The sequence below is a fragment of the Amphiprion ocellaris genome, chromosome 14, assembly GCF_022539595.1.
Source record: "Amphiprion ocellaris isolate individual 3 ecotype Okinawa chromosome 14, ASM2253959v1, whole genome shotgun sequence".
In the NCBI taxonomy this organism is placed as follows: Eukaryota; Metazoa; Chordata; class Actinopteri; family Pomacentridae; genus Amphiprion; species Amphiprion ocellaris.
The window spans coordinates 17,447,533-17,473,756 of NC_072779.1; the positions used below are offsets into that span (position 1 = coordinate 17,447,533).

The 26,224-nt window shown below is 38.3% G+C and overlaps 2 protein-coding genes across 12 annotated transcripts in view; one reads left to right on the plus strand and one right to left on the minus strand.

Annotated features, from left to right (window-relative positions):
- The window catches only part of LOC111571747 (roundabout homolog 1-like), a 143,271-nt gene that overhangs the window by 34,446 nt on the left and 82,601 nt on the right, over positions 1-26,224 (plus strand). For 7 of the 8 annotated variants that reach the window (XM_055017086.1, XM_055017090.1, XM_055017091.1 and 4 more), the window contains 2 exons: positions 22,612-22,740; positions 24,330-24,416. In XM_055017086.1, the coding sequence (XP_054873061.1) occupies positions 22,656-22,740; positions 24,330-24,416 (172 nt within the window). In that variant the 5' untranslated portion in view covers positions 22,612-22,655. Of the gene's footprint in view, positions 1-16,022; positions 16,389-22,611; positions 22,741-24,329; positions 24,417-26,224 lie in introns of those variants that run through there. The other variant, XM_035950411.2, reaches the window with a different exon arrangement.
- LOC111571751 (protein phosphatase 1D-like) lies at positions 1,571-9,313 on the minus strand. 4 transcript variants are annotated; one of them, XM_023275065.3, is made up of 7 exons: positions 8,644-9,313; positions 7,590-7,818; positions 7,271-7,395; positions 6,976-7,157; positions 6,538-6,765; positions 6,072-6,159; positions 3,643-3,782 (listed from the first exon to the last, which is right to left on the minus strand). In XM_023275065.3, the coding sequence occupies exons 1-6, from the start codon at positions 9,161-9,163 to the stop codon at positions 6,076-6,078; spliced, it is 1,368 nt and encodes a 455-aa protein (XP_023130833.1). In that variant the 5' UTR covers positions 9,164-9,313; the 3' UTR covers positions 3,643-3,782; positions 6,072-6,075. The 4 variants fall into 4 exon arrangements, with proteins under 4 accessions (XP_023130831.2, XP_023130830.2, XP_023130833.1 ...); XM_023275064.3 differs by having other exon boundaries at positions 3,646-3,785; positions 8,644-9,312; XM_023275063.3 differs by lacking the exon at positions 6,072-6,159 and having other exon boundaries at positions 1,571-3,782.

Consider the following 26,224-nt stretch of genomic DNA (forward strand, 5'->3'; position numbering starts at 1 on the left):
ATAGGTTTACTGTGTTCACCAAAGCCTTAAATGAAAAAGGTCATTTCTGGAACATATTCTACTTTACTACAGAGTCCATCATGCCTGACTGAATAAAGGGGCACAGTAAAGGACAGAAGGACTCCCCATGGCACAGGTGTTTGCCGTTGCCCTCCACTACTCATCATGTTAGTGCTCGTTGAGGTCCATCCAAAGTCAGGGGTGATCAATGTAGATTGTGAAACTTCAAAAAGGATGCATGCACACAATTCAGTGATCACTTATTAACATCAAGATAAATCAGAGGCATGGGCACCATTCAGTGTCTGTGTATATGTATTTGTAAAATCTTCTTTTTAACTGCTGTAACCATTCTATCCCTTACTGGATAAAATAAGAGGTTTGATCCTCCAGCATTAGTGCTTCCTCTGCTCAGGGATCTGTTGCATTTAGATACATGTGTCTTTTGATTGCATCTGTCGTAATGACCTGAATATGCCAGAGAGTAAAGGTTTATTACTTATTTTTTCACATGACAGCATCATAAATGTACGTGTCATTTTCGTACTGAGTTTGCTTTGAGCCGGTCCTTTGCTAGCTGATGATGCTTATTTGTAAGAAATTCATGGAGGGAGAGGAGAGGGCGAGGTGGTGGACTCTTTGACGCTTCACTGGTTGATGTACAGTGACAGACTGTCTGCAGTAAGAGGGGAATGTTGCGTGTTAGGCAGGTCAGCAGATGCTGGGCTGACAGTCGATGAAATATTCAAGTCAAGACACTACTATCATGGATCTGATGTCTGTAATGTCTCAGAAACAGACTGTGGGTGAGGACCAAAAATGCAAAGTGCAGTACATGTCACAGGGACTTAGGAGGGGAAAATGTGTACGCAAGTAACATTTTTAAGACCACATGATGCCAATGTAATTAGCTATGGCCTACATATAAATTCCTTTTAACTGCAATCATTTTACCTATTCAGGTGGCTACATTCAAAATAGTCTAATGTTCCAGAAAAGGAGTAAAGTCTTTTTTATACTTTACTTTTTCCTTTAAAATGGAAAGAAGGTAGAAATAAAGTGCCAAACATTTGCAAAAGTGAATTCACTTTCCACTTGCACACCTTGTCATATTTGTCATAGAACTGTAGATCTTTACTTTGCCATGCTTTTGAGTACTTTCTGAATCTCTCTGCTAAGATTTTATTCTTGATGACCATGACAAATCATCCTCAAGGTTCACTTATTTGGGTGTTGATAACAAAAACTAACTGGTGACTATCTTGAATTTAAATTTATTTCATGCAATATGTCCCTGAACAAAGAGTGTGTTTATTTAATCCCTTTACATTGCTGCCATCTACTGGGATACATCGTAATTGCCAGTGTACTCTGCGCAGATGTATTCCCTTTGTACTCCAATTACAGTGGACCTGAGGGCAACATGCTGCAGATATAGTTCTATTGACAGTTGATCAGCAAGTTACTTTGTAAAACCGAAATGTGATTAAGGCATTTTTCAGTCACAACAAAAGTTCCACACACAGGCCTAGACATTGTAATGCCAGAGACACCACAATCAGCCAGAGGACACCATTTGAAAAATGAGAACTTTATTACAACACACAAATATTATATATCCAGTATGTAACAGTCAGTCCTGCAAACTGGCTGCATTGGATACAAAGTCAGACCAAAGTATTGTAATTGTCAAGACACACCACATGCCCATTAACATCCATTATCTCTGGACACTTCACAACATACAGAGTAGATCTGAGCATGCCAGACTCCTGAAAAACCCAATTACTTTGCATAATAATGTACTGTACAAACTTCTATTGCATATTGACGTACTGTACAAAAATGAACAGACTGCTCAAAATTATTGGGAAACACTAACCACACGGAGCAGGTTTAGTGTGCTGCAGTGCAAATGGTAAAATGACACCAAAGTAAAACTGAAGGTGCATGATACAGTCGAGGCTGGGCGACAGCCGTACTTTCACCAACGTATCCTGGAGATTCTCACTTGTCTGGGTCCCAAATATGAACACATGAAAAGCACCTCTGACTCAATTGTGCTAAGGCAACCATGACATTTTATGTAGAAAGAAGGCAACAAATCAGTTAAAACAGTAACTGAGCTGCCATATGAACACAAGTTAGAACTTTGATCATTTCATCATAAATCTGGCACTTACTGTATTCAACATACATACCATAAAGTGTTGTCTGTGCGAATTATAAACACAAGTTATGGATCCAAACCATACACAGAAGATGCAGTATATAGGAACAGAGGAAGACATGTTGAAATTGTGTTCGTGCCTCGTGGACAGGTAGACACCCAGTAAAGGCAACAACCTCCATTCCTGATTTTACCATTCAAACAGGTCCAATTTTAACATAACATAAAATTGTCCTTTAATTGGCCAGATGATGAGGAATAATTAAATGAAGGTGCTTAGAATGGAACATGAAAATTTTGCCAAAATGACCTACCATTAAAGGGTCAGTTCACTCAAATCACATACATCTGAAAGATGAGAGCATGTAGTATATGCTTTTTTTTCCCTGATGTGGGTGAAGTGACCCTGTAACACCTCCTGACAAGCCATGCATAAGAATCAATTAGCTGAGTAACAGTTGGGATCATGATGGTACTTAATAAACCAAAGACAAAAAACAAACAACATAGATTCAAAATCAATACCCGTATAATTGCCTCAGACCATTGCTTGTATCCTACAGTATTACCATCTCTAGGGGCTTCTAATCTAGACAACTGCAGAATATACCCTTAAAACTTCAAACTCCACAGCATGTGAAGGAAAGTAACCATCAACCAATCTCAGATAATGGTATCAAAGCACATTTCATCTAACATTAAATTCCAAACAATCCGTCTGAGGTATCGACCCCAGTCAAGCAAAGACCGGCACATTATACCACCCATCAAGTAAAACAATCTAAAATAGTTTAATAAAAATCTAGAACAGATGATCTCAAGGGTCACAGTTCTGGTGAACTCCCGTTAGGTCAAATTGTGGTGATCTATCTTCTTTAAAATACATCTTTTGGAAATACTGTACATACTTAAAAAGTATGAAAATAGGGTATTTTGAACAATTCAAAAAATTTTACATTTTAGATTAGAACACTAAAATTGAAAGTGGGGGTAGGAAGAGGAGCAAAATAAAAAAGAGAAAAGGGGGCAAAACAGCAACACATTTACAACCTCCACTCCTAATATATTAACAACAACAAACTTTGTTTAAAAAGTATACATCTAGAAACAGGCCTGCGGCACACCTGGTACTTGGTGATTATTATTGTAGTGTCAGGGCAAAAACAGTTGACGAGATTCAGCACACACACAAGGCAGCGTTGTGGTGCTGTGGTACGATACCGCGTTCCTCAGAGGAGCTTCTTTCTCGAGTTTGAGCACGAGTTTGCCGAGATTGTTCACTTGGTATTTTGCTGTGAGGTGTCTTCTGGGACAGACTTTTGTTGGGGGACTGGCCGAGCCGACGATGAGGACCTTTAAGATCAGGGGAGGCGCTCGAACAACGGCGAGACCTTTTGAGTGGAGGAGAAGCACTACAGTCCATTTGGGTTGTTGGGTCTTGCTTTTCGAAAACATTCACTGAACCATCTGAAGGGGGCAGCGTGGCCCTTACAGAGTCTACATCAGGTAAGAGCTGTGTGGTGGCACAGAAAGCTGCTTCGTACAGCCCAAATGCCTGTTCCAGAGTTGTGGGTCTTTCTTTGAATGGTGAGAGAGCATTCTCTGTGTCACTCTGCTGAAATGAAGCAGATCAAAAAAAACATTTTATGTAAATGCAACTGTCATTTTATAACCATTCAATTTAATTGCTAATAATATACACAAAGCTTTGAAACGCAGCCATTTATCAGCCTAACACTAAAAAATGAGACACTGATGAAAGCTGTTACAAATGGACAAAGACTAAACTCATGGACATGAACAGTCATTTAAAATAATATTGGACTAAGATATATTCAAATGGATCTATACTGAGTTGAATGTGTACTGTATACACACGATTTATGTGGATTATAGAGAATGTAGACAGTAACTATAGAAGAATGATAAAAGGTGGGTAATTGGGAAAGTAGACACAGTCTCAAAGCTCTCACTGTTGTGTCGGCTCACTTAAAGCTGAGATAGGCAGTAGTTTCTGGGGCATCACTGGGTAACAATTTCTGACATGATACTTTTCAGCGAGAGGGTGTGGTTCCCATTAGTTGTTCTACAAATGCACATGCAAATCCCTTCAGATGGGAGTAAGCCTGATTCAGTAGAAGAAAAGTCCTGCAGGAAAAACTGCCACTCAAGCATTAGCAACAACTATCTACACCGCAAAGCAACCCTAAAGAGGAAGAGCCATAAATCAATAAAAACTTTATATAACAGCGCTAACATTGGCAATATATACTCAAAGAGCTGGAGTTATGTCCAGGAAGATTGCCTCTTTACCTGGACAAGTAAGCTGATAACTTGATTTTCCTGTAATATGGAAATGTGTTCTAGTGGCTGGTTTGGCTGTGTAGGTATATTTACCATGCTAGTTGCTAATAACTTAGCCTTCTGCTAACCATAGTCTAGGGCTCATGGCTGAAGCTGTGCCTAATTCAAGTTCCTGTTTGAGATTACACTTGTGTTGCATGCATGTAGGGTTGCATTCCACATCAGTTTTTTATTTGGTTGTCTTTTTTTTTTTTTTACTTCACATGCTACAATTGCCGTTACAAAGTATGTACTGTTTCATACAGCATGCATGCAATCGGGACATACTAGTTTGTCATAATGTACCAACTTTGACAGTGTGTAGTGCAACATGAGCTGTCATCTGTGTGCTCTCGGCAGCTTAAGCTTGTTTATACTCATGTGAGACACACAATGTAGTGACATAACTGCAAAGGATTGTGGGTCACAATGCTCAGTTTTGCATAATGGCTTGCGAACTGCAAAATCCGACCAGATGCAGTAGGACATCCAAATAGTTTTGGCATACTACATTTAATTTACTATGTATTAGGACACAATGAATCTCTTTCTGGTGTACTGTATAGTATAGAGGTATGGATATTGGATTGCACCCCAGTAAACATGTACATACCCCGCTTTTGTAGTGAACGGGGCTTAAGGAAAGAAAGAGGAGAGGTGAGAGCTTTAAGGGGAGGATTGAATTTTGTTTGTTTTCTTGTGCCTTTCCAGATTTCTGCCTATCCAAGCTTTAAATAAGTCAGATTTCTTTTCTAACAGCAATCTTTTCCTTAGAAAGTGTTCATTGTTCATCTAGTCTTTCAGTACTTGTCTTACAATAGTAAGTAAACAGCATTCACAAGGTATGTAAAAATTGGGCAACTTGTTTATCCAAAACCTAAGTAATTTATGAAAACCAATCATGAACTATCCTCTTACTTACTACACTGACTGAATACAAGAATCTAAAGGGCTGGCATTTTTTTTCTCAATGGCACTGAATTCACCCTGTAGAAACTATTTGGAATAAGTTTTTTTAAAAGAGTAAAAACAAACCCATCCTGCACTGTACACTTTTGCTTTAGTGCGGTGGCATAAACTTTCAGACAGAACTTAATTACTTAGATTGAAGTCCACTGTTGGGTACTGTAGCTGGAAATAATGTGTTGTGCATCAGTAAAAGCAGCCCTTGGCTGGCTCCCATGATATTACCTTTGCATTTAAATTATAAGATGAAGGGAATGTCCAAGGTGGCACCAGTGATGACGGCCCTCTTTCACTAAGACAGTGTTTTTGAGTAATTTATCTCGCTTTCATGAATGATTTCGGTAAATATTGGGCAACATCGAATGCTCTACAGTTCTACTACAGGAGTAAAACTTTACCGGTAATGTAGCTAATGATGCCATTGTTCTGAATTAGATAAGACAAACCAACTTAAGGGAAACATTGCCCTTCTTATTTCAAAACAGCTGAATTTTGTCACAGTATTCAACAAGACCAGCCTGGATCTTACACTGTTGGATAAATCCGGTCATTTTGCTGAAAATTTGATAGATTTTTATTGCTGAGCAGTCACCTCACTACCACTCCAGGCATGTCCATCCCTCATGTTCTTCTCCAAATATCTCATCTTCTTCATAAAACATGCCATCCTCATGCTCCGCCTGTTGGCCCCGAAAACAAAGAATGATTTGGTGAACCAGTGGTCCCCTGATGGAAACTGCTGGTGTGACCTGAGGTCAACAGCTACTGGTGCCTAGGAACCATCATATTGTAACTGGTGAAAGCATTAAAATGACAATAAAAATGGATTGAAATATATAAAAGACAATACAGTGGATAGCAAACAACAAACAAACACACAAAAATATTTAGTATATTTTTCCATTGTCAGAGTGATCCTGAGGGACTTTCCCCAGCAGCAACTCTGCATTTGGAAAATATCTGCCATTTACATTCATGGTTTGTATGGTTTGTCCCAGCATCGCATTACAGAAGGTGAATGCAGACAAAAAAAACCCCCAAAAAACTATGACACTGACCTTTGGGATCTCACACGTGTTATAAGTAGTTCCTGGGTATGGAACATGGTCAATTCCTGTAGCCATGTCAACAACAATTTCATCTCGATGCATAGGGATTGGCGGGCCTCCACGCTCCTGCAGGGCCAACACTATAACTGTTGTGTTGTCAGCGCGTAGCATGCGTTCCTTCCAAAACAGTAAAGCTGTACATCCCAGCCGACGGGCGCAAGACATTCCTTTTGGTCCCTTAAGAAATCAAGAGCAAAAGGAGGAAGAAAACATATTTTAGCAATAATTTTATGCTTCAAACCTCAAACGTGTGAAAATCAAGGCAGAACAATCCTGTTTTGGAAAATACTGAGGATACTTTATGCTCTGACAACTGTAACAATTTTAAATTTAAAACCACATTCCGAACTGCGTGTAAATGTTTGTCATAGTTGAACCATTACATACCACCATTTTGTCATGGCTATAGCACATATTAACAGCATTCTTGGGTGGCATCATATTCCATAGTCCATCACTGCCTAGAATAATGTAGTGATGTCGTTTGGGATCGAGGGTCATCACGGTGGTATCAGGCTCCGGAGAAACCACAAACTCCCCACTGTAGAAATCATAGCTCCAGAGATCGCCTGTCAACAGATATGAAATTATGATCAATTACAATGAAATCCCTTACCAATATTCAGTATAATTTTATGGATACTAATCCCCAGTAAACAAAAAAGACAGATGCATTCTTTACCAAGGGATCGGGCTACAGCCAGGAACGGGATCTGGTCAATAACTGTGCTCCTCCTCACAGGGCCATTATGGGTCAGCCTGGGCCTCTTCCATACAACACGGTTCACCCCAGATTTCTTCATTACACTGCAGATACAATAAAAACACAAAAATAAATTTCACAACAATGTTTTTGAAGTCTTACAGAAGACACAGCTGTTCTGGAAACAACAGGTGCAAGCACCTCTGCCCTCTATCTGATACTATTTAGTTGTCTGACAAAGCCTTTAACCTTGACCTTGAAAAATTCCACCATTGAAGAAGTTTTGTTCTGAACTCACCTGCCACCCAGTCGTTCAATCCTTTCTTTTTCTTTAGGAAGTTCAGGTTTATGGTCTTGTGTTACTTCAAGTGCTTGCAGCATAATATCAGAGTCATTTTCCTTTACTCCAACCACTACTGCTGAATCCCCCACATGGGCGACATACATGTGAACTCCACGGATCACAATAACGCTGGCTGTGGTGCCTGATGTACTGGGCAGGCCGGTGATAGTCTTTGGCCACTCCGCTGTGGGGAAAAAGGGCAAATGCAAATATGAAAATAGAAATTTATATTTTTACTCATAGATCAAATACAGTCATAGTCTTTAGGTCGGCTGTTTTAGATTTTAATGACATGTAACACTAGGGCTGTGCAAAAACCTGACATTGCATCATTTTGTTATTCAGCAATACATATGGCCATATAAAAACAACAGGACTTTTTACCAGATAACTTAAATAACTAATTGGAAAGAAGTAATCTAGATTGAGTAGGGTGATTTTTGTAGGGGAGTAACTCCAAAAACCAAACCAAAAATAAAACTAATCATTCAAAATATAAGTTTAAAACAGTAATTTGGAATCTTTCTCACATGGTGTTACACTGGCAAAGAAATGCAGAATAGTTTCTTCTTATGCCTGGCATTTTCTCGGAAATTCACACACAGATCTTTATACACGTTAGAGTCTGTGTTCTCCAATGATCTACAACACTGGTTTTATAATAAAAAGACCCAGACTGTAGATTTTCTGTTATTTAGGTTCTTTATCAAAGGTTTACAAAATGCTTTCTTAATCTTAACCCTCACTTCACTTGTATTCACTGCTATGATGAGACATTCAGGGGTTATCTTGGAGTCGCGGTCAGATGACAGCTCACTGCTCATTTGTACAGGGATTGGCCAGGCAGCAGAGAATCGGGTATCATTATACCAGCTGAGGAAGGATGCTGCCTCATGTGACACAGTCTGCTTTCTAGCAATGCTTGTAATCTCAAGAATCTTCAGCAATATGCAGCAATGCGTGTAAATATGAGGGGAGAAGTACAAGTAAGCTAACTTTAATGACTTACGCAGCTCTTTCCACATCGCGTGATGACAGGCGATGAATCCTTTCCGAAGAGCGGCACACACTTCACTGTGATCCTTGGACCAAAACCCCCGCTGCCTTTTCAACAAACCCCACAGGTTCTCTCTTGCGAAATGTGCCGCTTCCCGGCCTCCGTGGCCATCAAACACGGCGAAAAACGCCACCGACTTCCGAGTGTCGACAACATGCTCTGCGTCTTTTTCACCGGATCCTGGTGCACCGATGTTGCCGCTGTTGTCCTCATTAGATAAACTCTCTACCCACACAGCAGAGGCTGGACCCGACTCTGCAGCTACGTTTTGACTATGTGTCTCGTTTTCAGTCTGTTTGGTGGGCTCGGTTTCCTCCTTTCCCTGCCCTCCATGTCTCTGTGACTTTGGATAATCTTCGGCTGGCGACGGCGTCGGCTCGTACTCGATTCTTATCTCGACAACATCCTCCATGTATTTTCTCCCCCCTTGCTCGGAAAATGCGCTCATACGGAATATTATTGCGTCGTCCATGGTTGTGAACGCCTAATGGTGGCTTTCTAAGCAATAAAACAGTGCATGTAGCTGCTAACTATAGCTTGCAAGCTAAAATTTTGAACCGATTTTGCCGCGATTGTGTTGCCGAAGGCTTCCTTCCTTTTTGTTTATCTTCTCCGAGACGTCCCGCTGTACGTGATGACGTCATGGGTCTCCACCTATCAACTCGGTAACTCCGCAGGGCACGCTGGGCTGCGGTGCTGCCTTCCCTGCAGCTCAGAAACACTGGTATTACATGCAGCCATCGCATTGTAGACCACAAAACTGTCAGTATTCTTAAAATCTGACCCTCAGACAAATCCCAGCTGTTCCCCAATGCACTTTGGCAATGTTATAGTCAATAAAAGGAATCTTCTTAACTCGATTTTTCACGATAGGGAAAATATTCACTTCAGTGTGGCAGAAATCGAATTTTTTTTCTTTCTGTTTTGACTATAGCAGGCAGGCAAGCAAATTTATTTATTGAACATACAGAGGTTATTCAAAATGCTTTAGAGGTGAATATAAAAGTTAAAATAAGAAATACAGCAGAATAAAATAAACCAAATTACACGATGAGACGTTGAATAAAGTGCTCTTTTATTTTATAGAACAATTTAAACTGGTTAACTAACACAACAGAAAAAAGACAAAAGATAAGAAAAGACGTTGAGATGTTAAAGATAAAATAAATAATAAAATAGAGAAAAACATTATTACATTAATAAAGGTGTGAAAAAAAATACTGACATTTTAGGCCAAACTTTATCAAATAGAATAGATTTTTATTGTCGTTGTTAAATGATGACAAAAGGCAGTTTAGCAGCTCAAGCTGATTAATTAGACTGTAACAGGCATCTATGTCACTCATTTTTATGTATCCCTATATTCCAAAGCAATGCTGCAGCTTTCATGAAGCCTTTACATATTTTAAAATGGCCAGTGATAATAACTATAGATTAGATTAACTCAGAACTAAGCTACGTCTATCTATACATATTTACCTGAAGAACTTGGACAAATTCCTGACAAAGACAAGGCTGCATTGTTGTACTGTTTTATTTTTGTTCAGTTAAAGTTATTGGACTCATCTATGTAAGAGCAAGCTTAAAATGTAATAGTTCAAAGCCATACAACTTTCAAGGTCAACGTATAGATGCGCTAAAGACTTCACATACGAACACAACACTTTGGCTGTTGGCCTTTTTTAAGGAGGACATTTTTATATCTGCTATTTACATTCTTTATTTCAGGGTGCTGGTATTGTTACATTGCCATGATACTTGAACAGAATTAAGCTATTATTTATGTCAATACTTAAAGTTAACATTCTGCACTGAAAACCCACTGTCATTACTTAGATCAAGCACCAACTATTAGACAAGAGCTGCAACAATTAATCAATTACCAGATTTGTTGCCAACTATTGAACTTATCACTTTGATCATTGATTAAAGCTGATGTAAGCAATGTTTTCTGGCTTCACTGGGTGGACATTCTTTAATAACAATTCATCATATTCTGAGAGCAGACTAAGCTTCTACACCTCCTCCTGACTTTTCAGACTTTAAAAGAATCAAGGCTGTGCTGAAAGATTTAAGGCAATTATAGTTTTTTTCATCCACAGTAGGTGGGATAATAGAAAAAGCAACAAAGAGTTTGAATCTCGTCTGACACCCCAAGAAAGCATTAATGTTTAGCTTGACAATTCATGTGCATTTGAGACGCATGCATACGACCGTGCTCATGTGCTAATATGCTGATGTGATGGGTTTAGGACAGACAGGGAGAAGAAGGAGCTGTAGGTGGAGGGCTGTATTTGCAGTATTTAGTTATTATTTAATTTAATATTTTCCTTTACCAGATTTCTGTCTATCCCGGCTTTATTTGATTTGATGTATTTGTTTTTCTGTGACACTAAACTCAGTATCTTCAGGTTGTGAACAAAGCATCACCTTGGGCTTTGAGAAATACTCATCAAAATATGTTGTTTTTTTAAAATATTTTTTTCTGCTGTTTTCTGACATTTTATAGGCAAAAGTCAATTATTTGCAGCCATTTTGCTTTGATGGCAATCTCCAACACACCCAAGCAGCAGTGGTGTTGAGCTGGCCTTGCTAGAACTATATATTATTCATCGAATGTGTCTTAGGAAGATATATTTTAAAATTCACCTGTATCACGGTGCACACTGCACAACCCAAGATGCTGTTTTGGTGTGTCTTCACAAGCTCTTCTTCAAGTAGTGCTACAGTAATGCCAGGTGGAGGCAGTGTTAATCCAGTCAAATGAAACTTTATTCTTAAGCTTTGCTTGTCTTTCTTAACACACATTCAACACATATAGCTTCAAACATGAATTTTACAAATAGCATGCATATAATTATTTCATTTTATCAAAAAATAAATAAATTATAAGCGATCTTGTGTCACACCAGAAGCAATGTTATTTTATGTGATGTATGGTTTTCATATGGAAAGCATTCAGTATCACACAACACACTATCCACACTGATTCATGGCTTGGAAAGACAATCCCATTTGTGACGTAGGATGTTGTGTATGTTTGTGGATTGTGTGTGTGTAAGGCCACAAGTGACACTGTGCACATACATGAATTTTTGCAGCGTATATTGACATTTTTACAGATCTTAAGAGGTGTGGCGGTTGTGATTGTGTTCACAAACATTATGAAATCTTTTGGGGATGGAGATGACCACCGCACAGAAATGACTGATGTTAACATGAAAGAGCCATTGAAATATTTCTCATGGCAACTTAACAGAATCCAGAAACCTACAGTATATGTATTCCTCTCTTCACCTACTCAGCTGGGAGCTTTCCTGGTGGATTTTTCTTTATCTTTCAGGCAAAATCTTTACATCTCTCTAGTGTGTGTGTGTGTGTGTGTGTGTGTGTGTGTGTGTGTGTGTGTGTGTGTGTGTGTGTGTGTGTGTGTGTGTGTGTGTGTGTGTGTGTGTGAAAGAAAGCATTAGATAGAGAGTGAGCAAGGGAGGGGGAAAAGGGATACATGTTTAAGTGGAAAAAAGGAATTTCCCACATTATGCTTTCCCTCTGTGTCTCCGTTGCTGCTTTATCCCTTAATACCTACAGCTCTGACCTTGGCTTTAACCCTGAAATATGCATGTTTTACTATCTACCCACTTCTCATTTCTTTCTTTCTTTCATTCTTTCTTTCTTTCTTTCTTTCTTTCTTTCTTTCTTTCTTTCTTTCTTTCTTTCTTTCTTTCTTTCTTTCTTTCTTTCTTTCTTTCTTTCTTTCTTTCTTTCTTTCTTTCTTTCTTTCTTTCTTTCTTTCTTTCTTTCTTTCTTTCTTTCTTTCTTTCTTTCTTTCTTTCTTTCTTTCTTTTCTGTTTATAGTCAGATAATAGTCCAGCCCTCGGAGAGGTCCTGTCTGCACACAGGCCACTATTACAGATGAAGAGGCAAAGTGATTTCCATGTAAATGGTGTCAGAATGTCATTTTGAAGTGAAGCTGAGAAAATGAATTCCTGAAGACGAGACAGATTACCAAGGGGCAATGACACCTGGATTGCATTCTCACAGATTCCCCATGCAGCTCTTGTATAATGGTCCATCCATAAAAATAGCTTTGTTTGGCTTCTGGACTGTGTGGATGCTAAAGTGTCAGTCAGCTCCACCAAAGAGGGGAAAGGAAAAAGGATTCAAATATTACCATATAAATGTATGCTAATATAACCACTGGTGCTTTTTTTCTTCTTGATCTGAGCGAATCACAGCTAAACTTTATGTGAAAGTGGATGTGAGAGCAATCTTACTGAAGGAATTTGTTTCCCCATTAATGTGGAGTATAATTGAGGTGCAATGATAAATCAATGAGGGTACAAGGTGTCCAGTGTAAATAAATTAGATTTAGATATCGTTAAACCTCGGGGCTGCCCATCAGTCTATATGACAGAAACTTGTATCAAGACAAAGAACTTTAATGGAATGTTGTAAAGAGACTATAACCAAGGTTAACTGTTTTTTTTAGTGCAATCTTAACTCAGAGATCTTAGATAATATTTTTCTTGAGGGGATGACACATTAGGAAAATGCTCTTAAAAGGTTAGTACCATGCTTATCTCACTGCTACCGTGTTAATATTACAGGTGGGAATCACAGTGTAACAATGTGAATTTCTCCTGGCGTGGGGAGCAATAAAGGATCATCTTATCTTAAATTTTCAAGACACAGCAATCTCTGTGTAACTGAAGAGGAAAAAATATTCCTGAAAAGTTAAAAAAAGCAGGAATTCTGTGCTAATTATCTACATTGCAGTGTCAGTACGTGTGTCTATTATCATTATTATTTCATTTTAATAATGTGTCATTTCAATTAACTGTGTGATTTACTTTCCCCCGCAGTCTGCACTGTCTCTCATTTCTCCTTCTTCATCATAAGTTAGTTAACTTTTAATAATTTTACCTTCATTTATTTGCATAGTGCCACCATGAGGAATCATTAAGCAGTGACTCTGGTAAGCAGAATATTGGCGGGAAAGTCCATTTGGAATGCCTGCAAAAAATATAGATTTTTGACAGCAGTGTACTGATAATATATTGCAAGAAGCAGTGATACGATCTATTGCCGTATCGATATTTTCCCCACTTCTAGTGACTTTCCTTAAGAAACTTAATACTTAGAATTTTAAAAATGGAACAAAACTGAAATTGATATCTCAACAAATTAATCAATAGTGCAATGTTCAGCATTTTTTAGATGTTTATCATATATTTCTCTTGTTCTTTATTTTCTATGAAAACTCCATCTGCAGTGATTGTTTTCTTTATTATTAGCATTAAATAGATAAAATACTGGCCCGACCAGTCAGTAAATATCATTAATAGCACAATGTTTGTCCTCATCTAGAGGCTTATGTAGGCTTATGTAAATATACAGTTAAAGCTCTTGAAAATTTGCCCTGTATTTTGTTGTAAGTTATTGCAGTAACCATGACAATGAGTTAAATCAAATGACGATGATGAGGATGATAAATCCATGTCACAGGTAACAAAGAACACATATAGTAGATGATGCTATTTTTTTTAGCCAAATGCAAGTTAATTGAAAAAAAAATTTTTTAATTGTCACTTGTTTCTAAAGAAAAGTGTCTGCCAGCAATTTAAGATTCATCTCTCATTTTGTTTTGTAATTGGCTGTCACATATGCCTGTCTTTTGTCTAGCTCACCCCAGGTTCAAAACATAAGTGCCTTGGTCAGTCTAATCAGTGAAGCAACATCCCTGCCAGAGAAGACCACGTGTCCTCTTCAGATGATTATCTTTCCAATGTCACACTCACAAGTCTGCTCCTGTCAGCATGATCGATGACCATGATATTGACTTAAGGTTAATTCAAAACCGCACTGCCGAGTTAGATGAAGGATCTCGATAAGAGGGCTGATGATAAGAGTGCAGCTGAAAAGAAAATTGTTTTGGGTCACACGCTGTGATGCCCCTCTACTGCAGCATTAGACTCTATACAGTTCCCCATCATCTTTGAGGCAAGACTACCCAAAAGCCAAACTGCTAGATGTTCATCATTATGGACTTAAAAACGCTTTTAACCTCTATGAAGTGTGCTTGAATCTACAGTATACTGCAGGTCTTAGACTTGCCTTAGATCCTCTGATCTGCTGTCAGTTAGGAATAAATATTTGAGACCAGGACTGAATATGGCTGATAAAAGAGCACATTTGTACACAGCATGCTTTTATCTGTTCTTTGTGACAACAAAAAAATAAACTAAACTTGCAACTTGCAGAAGTGAATGTAAAACAACATCATACATAGACAAAGTAACTGTATTTGCCTGGTTTGTGTAATCTGCTGAGCCCATCACAAAGCTGTATGGTGGACTGAGCTGAATAAATAGCTTCTGAGCAACGTTGCGGATCAATTCTCTGTTTGTTACACACATCATTACACAGAAGAAGATGCATTCATCAGTCATTGTGGACACTGCTTTCAATAAAATAAAATAAAATCAATTATTTAAAAACACTAACAATTAATCTGATGTGAGCACAGGTGAGCTTGTGATTGAAAATACATGGAGCGGTGCATAGTGAGAGAATACAGAAGGGGGCACAGTTCCACAGACATGAGAGTCAGGTGGATTCAAAATTCAAAAAATTTCTTTTGGTATAAATGTGTTTGTCTTTGCTATCTTTATGATGAATTGGGTGTTTTCCTGCCTTCTGGCCTATGCATGCTAAGGTTCCAGCACCCCCACTGCCTAAACCTGAATACGAATGAGCGAGAAGAAAAAAAAAGAGAGGGTGGAAAGCATTTCGATTTCACTCAGTGAGAGTGAGAGCGAGGCAGGCTGGTTTTGCTGCAGGTAAACGTGGACCCGGTGGGATACTTTTCTGCAGATTGTGAACCACAATGCACGGATGTTTCCCCTTATTGCAACAACACACTTTGATTCTCTACCCGTTGCTGCAGGTAGCTTGAGCTGTAATGCTTCATTTGGAAAACCTTCAGAAACATATAGCAGATATGTATGTACACTGAAACTCTAAATTATTTCAAACCATGGGTGGGACCAGCTCGTTTTGCAACACAAAAAAATAACAAATAGCTGCAAAATGTTGATGCAAGAAGTGTTGTAGTAGTTTTGCTCAATTTAACACAATAAAATGTTAAAAATGCAAATACACTGGTTTTCTTTCCAGTTAGTAAAAACATTCATCTTCAACATGATGAAAAAGGGCAAATTGGAAAATGAGAAAATACAGTCCTTGTTTTTTTTTGTTATATTTTGAGGGGGAAAAAATCAAATTAAAATTCTCTTGTTGAATTTCATAATTTTCTACAATGTCCTTGAGTGTGTGAGGCATCAGTCTTAATCTGTAAGAGTAAACTGTCAGAGTGTAGCCTTAGGACCCTGAGGATATTGGACCAAGGTTGCTGCAGAGATAGGTTTGTGATTTGTATGCACCCCATCTGATAGCGTCTCCTGGATCACAGATGGATTATTTAGGTTCTTCCTCCGGCAGAAGCTTCTTCTCTTGACCCTCCCTGGCTTTTTCTTTTTTCTTTTCTTTTTCTTTTTTTTTTACAGGTCTACAATGTATTTTCTTTTTTCTTTCTGTTTCATTGTTGGGTACTTGGGTGCCTCAGAAGCACACAGTTGCAGAGATTTGACTGTGCCAGAGAAGATGGAAGAGTAATACTAGAGGAATAACCCTGAGGGGTAAGTTGTAAAGTTGTACTCCTTCATATTAGAGAGGCATGGTTAGTAGTTTCACTGCTGTGAGTGTGCATATGTTTGGCAAAGGTGGCTTCAGAGGGAATTGAATCTTTGCCTGCCCGCTGATTCTTAAGCGAGCAGATTCTGTCCACGTGCTGTGGTGCTGAAAGTTATCTGTGGCAAATGCAAATCTCTGTGAATGTATGCTGTACAACTATGTGTTTTTTCTTGAAGACGGCTTAGTAATTCAATCATACTTCACATTTTTGCTGAGTTCTTAAATTGATTGATATGAAAGGTATGGAAAGAAAACATTCCAACATAATATGGAATTAATTGAAATATTGAATTAATGTAATAACCTTCTTTTAAGAGTGTACTTCACAAACCATAACACAAACTATTAAAGTATATTGAATTACTTCAAAATTTGCATTTCTACAAAATCAAGGTCTCTGTCTTTGGTATGTAGTTTTTGCTTTTTTCTTTGGCTTTTAATTCTGAAAGTCCTTTGGTGGTTTTGAAAACCTTAAAGCTTTGAAAATAAAGTAACAGTTACACATAACTCATATCTTAGCAGGTCACTTGATCTGGTAGATTTAGGTTATTATGCTGTAAATTCAACTTTAAAAAGCCTTCACTGGGAATGTGAAGTTTCCCTTGACTCATTTTTCTTACTCAGTGAAAGTAACTAAGCGGTACGATGAACATCCTGAAATACTGGACACTCTAGGGCTTGGCTAATGCAGTTTTTCAGGGCTGATATCGATGCCACATATTAGTAATCGAGGACACCGATAATCCATAATTCTTCAGTGTTGATAGGCCTCGTGATACTCATGATTTGTCACCAATCAGATAGTTTTGTGGGCATGTGATTACAGATGGAGGGAGGCGCCTCCATCGGAGCCAAAATGGCGTCATCTCTGTACATCAAAGCTATGTATTTAGAGGATTTCTAATGAAAATCATACCATTCTGCTTTAAAATAACTTAGATGTAACTCAGCTTCTTCTATGATGTGTAGATCTATGAAATCTCTGCTTCTCTCAGCCATTGTAGCTCAAGCACGCAAGCTCCTGCACAACTCTGCCTAAACATTGCAAAATGACTCTACATTTTAACTGGTGGCAGTTTGTAATATTGGAATAATACAGCCACACATTTTTGAACATGAAACCAAATCTGAAGAACAAGAATGATACTTAAGATGATTCCTAGGTTTGTTACATAAGAAAGCAAAGCCCTGATGCCTGAATCAATGTTTTTGAGACTGTCATGGTTACCCTGCAGTGGAAATGCTCAGGTATGGTGTCGAAGCAAACACCATATAAACATCTTTACCAGGTAAAGCACTCCATTTATACCAAAGCGGATCTTAAAAGAAATAAAACCCCAACAATTTTCAGAAAAATGGTGAATATCTGATCTGATAATCGACCTCTAGTACGGTGGAAGAAACTCAACAGGTGTCGTATCAAGGGGCTTCTTCATCACATCCCTTAATCTGTTAATGTCTGAAGTGTTTGCCAAGGGAGGATAAAACAGTGGTTGCTGCAGTGCACTTATACTATATTGTCTTTAGGTATTCATTAATGTTATCTCTCCATTTTCTCAACATTTGAATTGTTAATCCTGGCTTTTTTTTTTTTTTTTTAAACTTTCCTGCTATTAATACACAACACAAAACATACCATAATTGTTTGCAGAGTTCAGATGCAGCTAACAGCGTGTTCATGTCTGTAAGGTCTTGATGGTGACATATGAGGGTCATTCATCCTCTGAGGCTATAGGTCGCTGCCCTTTGTGGCCTGTCCATGGGATCATCTGTTATTCTTCTGGCTAGTTTTTCTGCTCCGCACTGCCAACTCAGCTGACTCTGACCTGTTACTATGAACCCTTGACAGAGCTCCAGACCTGTCATACTTTTAATATCCTTTGTCCTGCTCTGATAGCTCCCCTAATGCATTGTAGTGGCGGTGATGAAAGCCTGTATTTGTCTCCCCATCCATTTCCCCAAAAGGCGCAGCCGTCTGTCAGTGATAACTGCCAGGTGTTGATGGGAACTCCTCAGAACTCTTCAGTCTTTCCACGAGAAGACAGTGAGCCTTGTGTAATGTAAAAAGCGTGTGATGTATGACTTTACCTGACTGACGGTAATATATGCAGGTGGGTTGTGTGTTGTGCGTGCACATCAAATATCCAAGCCTGCCTGTCTGTATAGCGTGAGCCGCTTCCTTCACTTACCTCCCACTGCGGCTTTGATTTAAACTCTAAAATTGCCAGTGGATCATACTTCCTGGCTGTGCCCCCTGCTTTCACAAAGCACCCAGCTGCTGATCAACCATCACCACTGTGCACAGATATGCAACCAGATTTAAATAAGTTTGGCCTTAAGCATAGTCAGGTGTAAAAAGTATCCCATGCAATATTACATTTATCATCCATGACATAAAATACACACCTGAAGCATGTAATAATCATACACACTAGATACATTAATATTATATCCATGCTACAGAGCTACAGGTTCATTGAAATATGTGTGTTTTCCCTGTAATTTGTGTCTTACTGTGAATACCTGACATATTGACTATGGAGCATCAAGACACCTTTTGACATGATACACTTGGTAGCATATTGTGTTACCCATGTCTGTCAGTATGAGTACATGGGATTAAATTTAGGAGGCTGAAAAGATGGGAGTGTGCGCGTGTGTGTGTGTATGTGTGTGTGCTGATTCTGTTCACGCTCCAGTGCTCTCTACAGTATGTGATCTGTCTGCTGTGGTATAGGGGGAGTTCTACTCTACAGTATTATTGACAATATGTTAGATGGTAGGCTGTGATTATTCCCCAGTAGACAGAAGACGGAAGGGGACATCAGCAGTTCCATTTCCTTTCAGCTGCAGACTCTTCCCATTAGATCACAGCCCATGCAGGTGATTTGAACAGATATTTTTATTGTCATATCTTTCAGTGGGGACAGCTTTGCTCAAGTGTGGACTTCAAATGCATGTGTGTCAAGTTATGAGGAAAACACCTATATGACACAATATGATGTACTCATGAGGTGGGCTAATGTGAAGTTCAGTGGAAATGATCTTGTCTTACTGCATGCAATGAGACAAAGAGGAATACTACATTGTGTTGACTACACATACTGCCAATATTCACGAAGTGCATCACTGACATGCATTTCTTTGTTTCCAGTAGAACAATCTCTCCTTTCGTTTTAGCGTTTAGGTTTCCTGATGTGAGAGTAATTGTTACGCTGCAGTGATCAGAATATTATGCATATCCATATATGCTTTTTTGTGTTCGACTCATATCTTTTTTTTTTCTTGCACAGGCATATTTCTAAATTACATTTTGGATTTATTGTGTTATTTTTCCTTATCCACTTTCTGCCATTCTCATTTCAGTATTCCCCAAAAGATATGTTAGATAAAACTAAACAGTGCAATGCTATTATTTCCACCCACATTTAATATTCAGAGAGCTGCAAAATGCAATCTCCTTTGCTCATTATGCCAGTAATATATCCATGTGTTTGTAACAGCAGATTTCAATATGAATGTTATTCATATTGAATTATATTATAGCAGAATATTACTCTTTCGGGCTCGTAGCTTTTGAAACATCAGCATCTTTACTAGATTTGCATAACACTATAAAATCTGTATCAATCTGTGCCAGTCACAACAGGATAGACGTTTTTGTCATACATTCAAATACGACAGACCACTGCAGCAATACTGCACTTCACTTTAACTTATAGTATTTCATGAATCATTATAAACCAGACCGAGAATGAAGGACATACAATATAGAATGCACAATAAAGTAGCTCAGTGAAAATGTTTTAGGGCGCAGAGCTGCTTGAAGCTAAATGCAAATATCAGTATGGTATTGGGCTCACAGTGACTAAGTGAATGACTGTATATAAAGATGGACTAACTTTCAATGATATCATCCATAAGTTTGTAAAACAACAGTTCTGAAGCTCAGTATGGTAGTTCAAGCCATCGGCATCTTGGTAGCGCCTGGCTTCTAACGAACTCCTGGCTAATTCAAAAATTGGCATAGAGGCAGCGCAGGAGTGGAGCCCAGAGGAGTATTGCACATCTGTGGACTGTGATGTGATGGCACTCACCTTTCACACAAAGCAACCATTGCTGTAGAATGCATAAATTTAAGACTTAATATATTTTTAAAAGTTGAGCTATATAAACATTCACCCCCATATAGTTATCATGAAGAGGGAAATAAACTATGGAGACCAGAATCTATTTTTGTATCAGCCTGTGCACTCATTTGTTGGCTATTTTAACATAGAGGTTGGTTGAGATTGACTCACTCTCGTAGCCAGCCTCAAGTGGCCATCTGTGGAACTTCACTCTTCATCCTTGGGTTCATTCTTCAGCCCAGGAGGCTGCTACTTGGACAAAGCAACCATGCTTTTATTTGGCAGACATATTGTTTATCATGTTAACAATCTTATTGTACCATGTTAGCATGCTAACGTTTCCTAATTTACATTAATTAACATGGAGCTGAGGCTGATGTGAATCTTATTCGCAGTGAATGTAGTGAAGTATTTACCAAATTACTGAGTTAATCATGATGTTAATATGCATGTCTGTACTTGATTTCATATCAGTGCATCCATTTGCTGGTGACATTGTTATTCTTTTTTTTTATACCAAAATCAAAAATGTCTACCTCATTGTAGTGCCAGAGAAAAAGTTAAGAAATTACCAAAGTCATTGGAATTCACACTCTGGTGACTGAATGTCTGCACAATCCAAATAAAAGTCTTTTGGTCTTGTCCAAATAGGTCGATTGAATGACCAACAGACCATGCAAAATAATCATTTATATAGCTGTATGCTGCATAATTTCATATCTATGAGGGGATTACTACTAAAATATAATCTGTATATGTTGCATCTAATTATTTATCTTCAAAAGAATCAAATTACAGTTAATAGCTCTGCTTGCTTTCATTTTCAAGGTTTCAAACGAAGTCAGCTAACTTGGATATCTCTAAATATTTCTGAAACAGCCTGTCCAATTTTAAATTATGTGCAGACCAGAATTCCTCAAGTTTTTTTTTCTCACACAATTCATTAAAGTTTGAATCCCTGACACTCACACTTTCTGAAAATGAATCTCAAAACATTGCACATGTAAAGTAACTCCTTCTCCCATTTCATGTGAAGTATCTCTTAATTTTTCATCACTGTGCACATAGCACATTCACTTTTTGCTCAAGCTCTGGCATATTTAAAATGCTGGCTGTTGGTGTGGGTTTCTCAGAACAATTAAAGTGGTGCATGGAGTTGGTGACCACAGGGTGCCAAGACATCCCAGGAACCTGGCTGTCCATCAGACAGCGTGGATGAGTTGCAAAGCTGCTTGTACCACAGATGGCTGATCAGTAGAACTGATTTCCTTTTTTTCCTGCCTGGCGCTGTCATTGTGTCTCATCACCATAACCACTTGAGAGCAAGGGTGTGTTGCATTCGTGTGTGTCGAGATTTGTTTGGCGGGTTAGGATGGAATGTGCAGCAGGTAAACGTGAGCACGTTTGTACGGTGTTTGACTTGGATTATGTATGAGCACATGAAAATTTCATGAAGCTCCTGAACACAAAGCCCAGTCGCACACAGTTTTGCAAAAAGCACATAGAAAAGAACATTAAAGATGTAAAAACTCACTTGTGAGTGTTGGAATATGACAGGAAGAGCAACACTGAAACCATAACAGTCTGCATACACCCGCTAAGTGTGGATAGGGTCAGACTGAAACAGGCGGACCCAGAGTTTGGCTACATGCTGGGTGGGTTTCAGAGGAAAGTCCATCTGTCTGCCTCTCTTCTTTATAGTGGAATTTCACACAAAAACATGCCTGTACATACTTGCCAGAAGGGTGGATGGCGGACAAGGAGTGTGTGATTTCACTGTTGGAGAGGAATTGTTTAAGAATTTATAAAATCATAAAACTGTAACAAGAATATTCACGGTAATAATTCCAAGGAATGCCCGTGGAATGAAATGGAAATAAAAGACACATGAAGCCAAAAGAAAAAACAAACCATGTTGCTGTCTGACTAATACTGAAACACAGTGAACAGTGATCAATTTATTGCTCCAAATTCTGTCTGCTGTATGCCATGTCCAAACATCACATTAACAATCATTTCCCCTGTGTCTTTGTTGCAGATTTATTGAGGCCTTCCTAAAGGCACTCTGGGCTGTTTGGGACTATGCTGCCTGTTCAAGCATTCCTTTTCATCAGCCTGCTCTGTGTCATCCAGCTGCAGCAGGGCCATGGCATGGACATTTCATCAGGTGAGAATGGAGATGTGGAGGAGAGAGAGGGGTGAAGAGAAATACATTTACCAATAGTATCTTCAGAGCAGAACTTCAACACCTTGTGGATGCAGTTATGCTGTCCTCTTGTGGCTGAAAACTTGAAGACACAGAACACATATCTAATTTCTTTAGTCATTTTAGAGTATGCATAAAATTGCGCGTCCACACTATCAAAGGGAGAATTTGCTCCTATCTAAATCATGCTTGTTTGCTACTATTGTTCTAGGCTTCTCTGTAAGTGGGACAATACACACCCCTGGTTTGTGTGTGTACAATTTTTTATTTTATTTTTTAGATACTTTCAAATCATTAATGATGTTAAGTTTAAGGTCCCTTTGCATGTAATTTTTTTTAATGTAGTGTTTTGTTTTGTTTTTTTTAAAACTTCAATCTATTTCAAATGAAATGCATTTCAACTTGCTGTGGCCATGTCCACTTTGTGGCTTTATCTCCCAAGACATTGTAAAGTAGTGGCACCATCTAGTGGTACATTATTATACAATATGACTATATGCCATATCACAGCCAAACACCTCATCATTGTAGAAAACATTGGTAAATCAGCAGGAACTTTATCACTGGTGCACGTGTACATTAAGTTTTTCTCTCTTTTTTTGTTTGTGATCATCAGTATTGTTACTATTTAAGTAAACTAAGCACAAAGGTTCAATAGTTACTGAGCTAAATTCCATCAGCAGTTTGTATTCTCAGATGCATGTTACATCAGATTCAGTTTCTGCTTACACAAAAGAGACCGCTTTCCTCTTCTGATTAGGACATTAAAGTATTCACATAGTTCACCTCTCTGTGACTGCATGATGAAATCTGATTACACCCCACGGTGTTGGCACTTCAAAAATGTGCTTCCAAAGCGAAATTTGCTTATCTGGTGGCAGGGGAAACATCTCTTCAAGTGAATCTCTTTTTTAACTGCAACTTGATGAGTCATCATCATGAATTCTCATGAATAAAATGTAGTAAAGTATTTTTTTTCATTGCTAAAAAAAGTTCACTAAAGTGCTTTGTTGAAGATAATTATTATGCATGAGAGCAAAAGACTGTATTCAGGCAGTTTGCATGAACAGTTATATCGTGATGCTTGCAACCATTCTGCAACACTTTTAAGCTTATTAACAGTTTCCTTAGGCCTGTTAAAATGTCCACATTGTGTATTAGAGATGCATAATATTGGATTTCCAGCTCATTTTAGCAAATTGCCAATATCAATATACGCACAATGTTATGCTTACTCTTATTATGTTAGACCACTGGCAGGTGCAGACATAAAATATGATGCTTTTCAAATGGACACTGAGCAAAATACGAAAATTCCCTCAACTCACACTTGTCTCACATGTCATATTTAATATAATTATTATGTAACATTTTCAAAGAAAACTGTCATTTCATTGTCATTTTGGGCTGATTCCAATATTTCATTTATAAGCCTTTATCAGCAGGTAGTGGTGATGATGCTGATATCATTGTGTGTCTTGTTGCATATTAAGAAAGCCAAGCAATTTTGATTATTTTTAAATCCACCGCCATTGTTCTCACACAAACAGATACAGACAAATACAGAGAAAGCACCGAGACCATCAGCCAAACACCTGAACCAGAGAATGAACAAGACAACAGCCTGGGATACAAAGGTATGCTCCACGTGCTTCATGTGAGTTGATAATGTTTAGTGTAGTATCTGGAAAGGTTGTCTTAATCCAGTAGATTCAAGATTCAAGAACTTTATTGTCATACATACAGCAGAAACACAGTGGTTACCCTGAGTAATTAAATTCTTATTTTGCGAGTTCCCTTCACACAACTGAAGTAAAATTTTAAAAAAGCTAAAAAAAATTGTTACAAATAAGTAGTTCATACTGTAAATCAAAAATGATTAGTTTTGCACCTTTCCAGTGTTAGTTGCTATAGAATATTGTACATGTGGACAGTCTTCTTTTTATTTTTTGTTTTTTTAATTCTGTTGGACATTTTTTTCCAGTATTGGTTTAACTTCGAAGCTGTTTACTTTGGCCTTGATTTTATCGGTAAACAATTTTAAAGAAATGTCTGAAATAAGCCTCGATAAAGCCTGCTGCCGGTGAAGTGGTGCTCCAGGTTGTGCTGATTCTGTATTTGTTCTTTTGAAAGACACAATGTTGAACCCATTTCCCAGGAAGAGGACTATATTTTCCTCTTGCTGACAAAGACTCTAATACCACTTAATGCCAGTTCAGCAGCTGTAGGCTGCAATTGCTCCGTCCAAAGCCACAGTTCAATCCCCTCTTCTCTTTGTTTGACACTTTATGGTTCGCCTTCTATGGTTTCGGAACATGACAAAAATCTGACTTATATGCTGCAGTCTTTCTGACCCCCAGGGCAAAGTTAACACAAACAAGAAAATGAGATGTTTTGCGAATACAATTTTTATTTATTTTTTCATCTTTAATGAGCACTATTAGGGTGTTTTTTTTCTGTTACGGAATCTAAAGTAGAGCTTCTACTGGTTTCCATTTGATGTAGTGTATGTGGCACTAATGGCTGAAAGTGGAATTCTGAATATGTCCGTTTCTTCTCTCAAGATAAGAAGCCTCTTCTTTTCACATTTAAAATCTTTGTGGCTCAGTAGGAGGAAAAAAGATGACAGCGAGATTCTGCAAAGTTGAAAGCATGTCCAAGTCTTAACGACTGATAAAACCATCCAGGCGGCTGCCAGTTTGCCAATTTGGAGGGAGACCAAGAAAAACAGAAGGCATGGATATTGCATCAGCTTTTCTGACTACGTTGTGAAAGGTGAAGTCGAAGGCTGTCTCTTATTTTGCTTCAGTGTGACCCTGAGTAACTGTAGATACGCATGGAGAGATGCTGGAAAATAAGCAAAGATATAAAGAAAAAGTCAGAGACCTGTCAGATGATGTGTTGGGAGAACATTTAAAATAAAAACTAAAACGGGGAAAATAATATGAAAGGAGTAGGAAATTGAAGTGATGTGTTACATTCACAGCTATCCACTGACACACAGTTAATACAATATTCCCCAACATTCTGATGTCAGGTATGGAGAGATTATTTCAGTATCAGTTTTTAAAACCTGTTTATATCTTTCCTGGACAAAACAGTCAACAATGACTAATAGAGGACTAACTGAGGCCAAGTTTGTTGCTCTGAGGCGATTCCAAATTATTTATTTTTTCATAAATATTTTTTGGATTTGGCTTTGTGCTTTTTGGAGATATTTCTCCCCTGGCTAAGAACCAACTGGAAAGCTACACTGGAGTGAAATAAATAAATAAAAATAGGTCCCAGTGCTTGGCACTCTCTCCTTGAAATCCTTGCCATTTATGTGCTGTGTTGCCGTGAAGACGTGCATATCTCTGTGTCCTTTTTTCACCATCTGTTTCTGGAAATATTGGTGCTGGAGATTGTTTGGATTGTGGAAAACATCACAGAAATCACAAACTCT

What these genes read in the sequence shown, in the direction of transcription:
- LOC111571751 (XM_023275062.3), bottom strand. Translation starts at nt 9,163, where the DNA reads ATGGACGACGCAATAATATTCCGTATGAGCGCATTTTCCGAGCAAGGG. An exon ending in ATAGCCATGACAAAATGGTG is followed by an intron (nt 6,766 to 6,975) that starts GTATGTAATGGT and finishes TGATTTCTTAAG; the next exon opens with GGACCAAAAGGAATGTCTTG. An exon ending in ACACGTGTGAGATCCCAAAG is followed by an intron (nt 3,786 to 6,537) that starts GTCAGTGTCATA and finishes GCTTCATTTCAG; the next exon opens with CAGAGTGACACAGAGAATGC.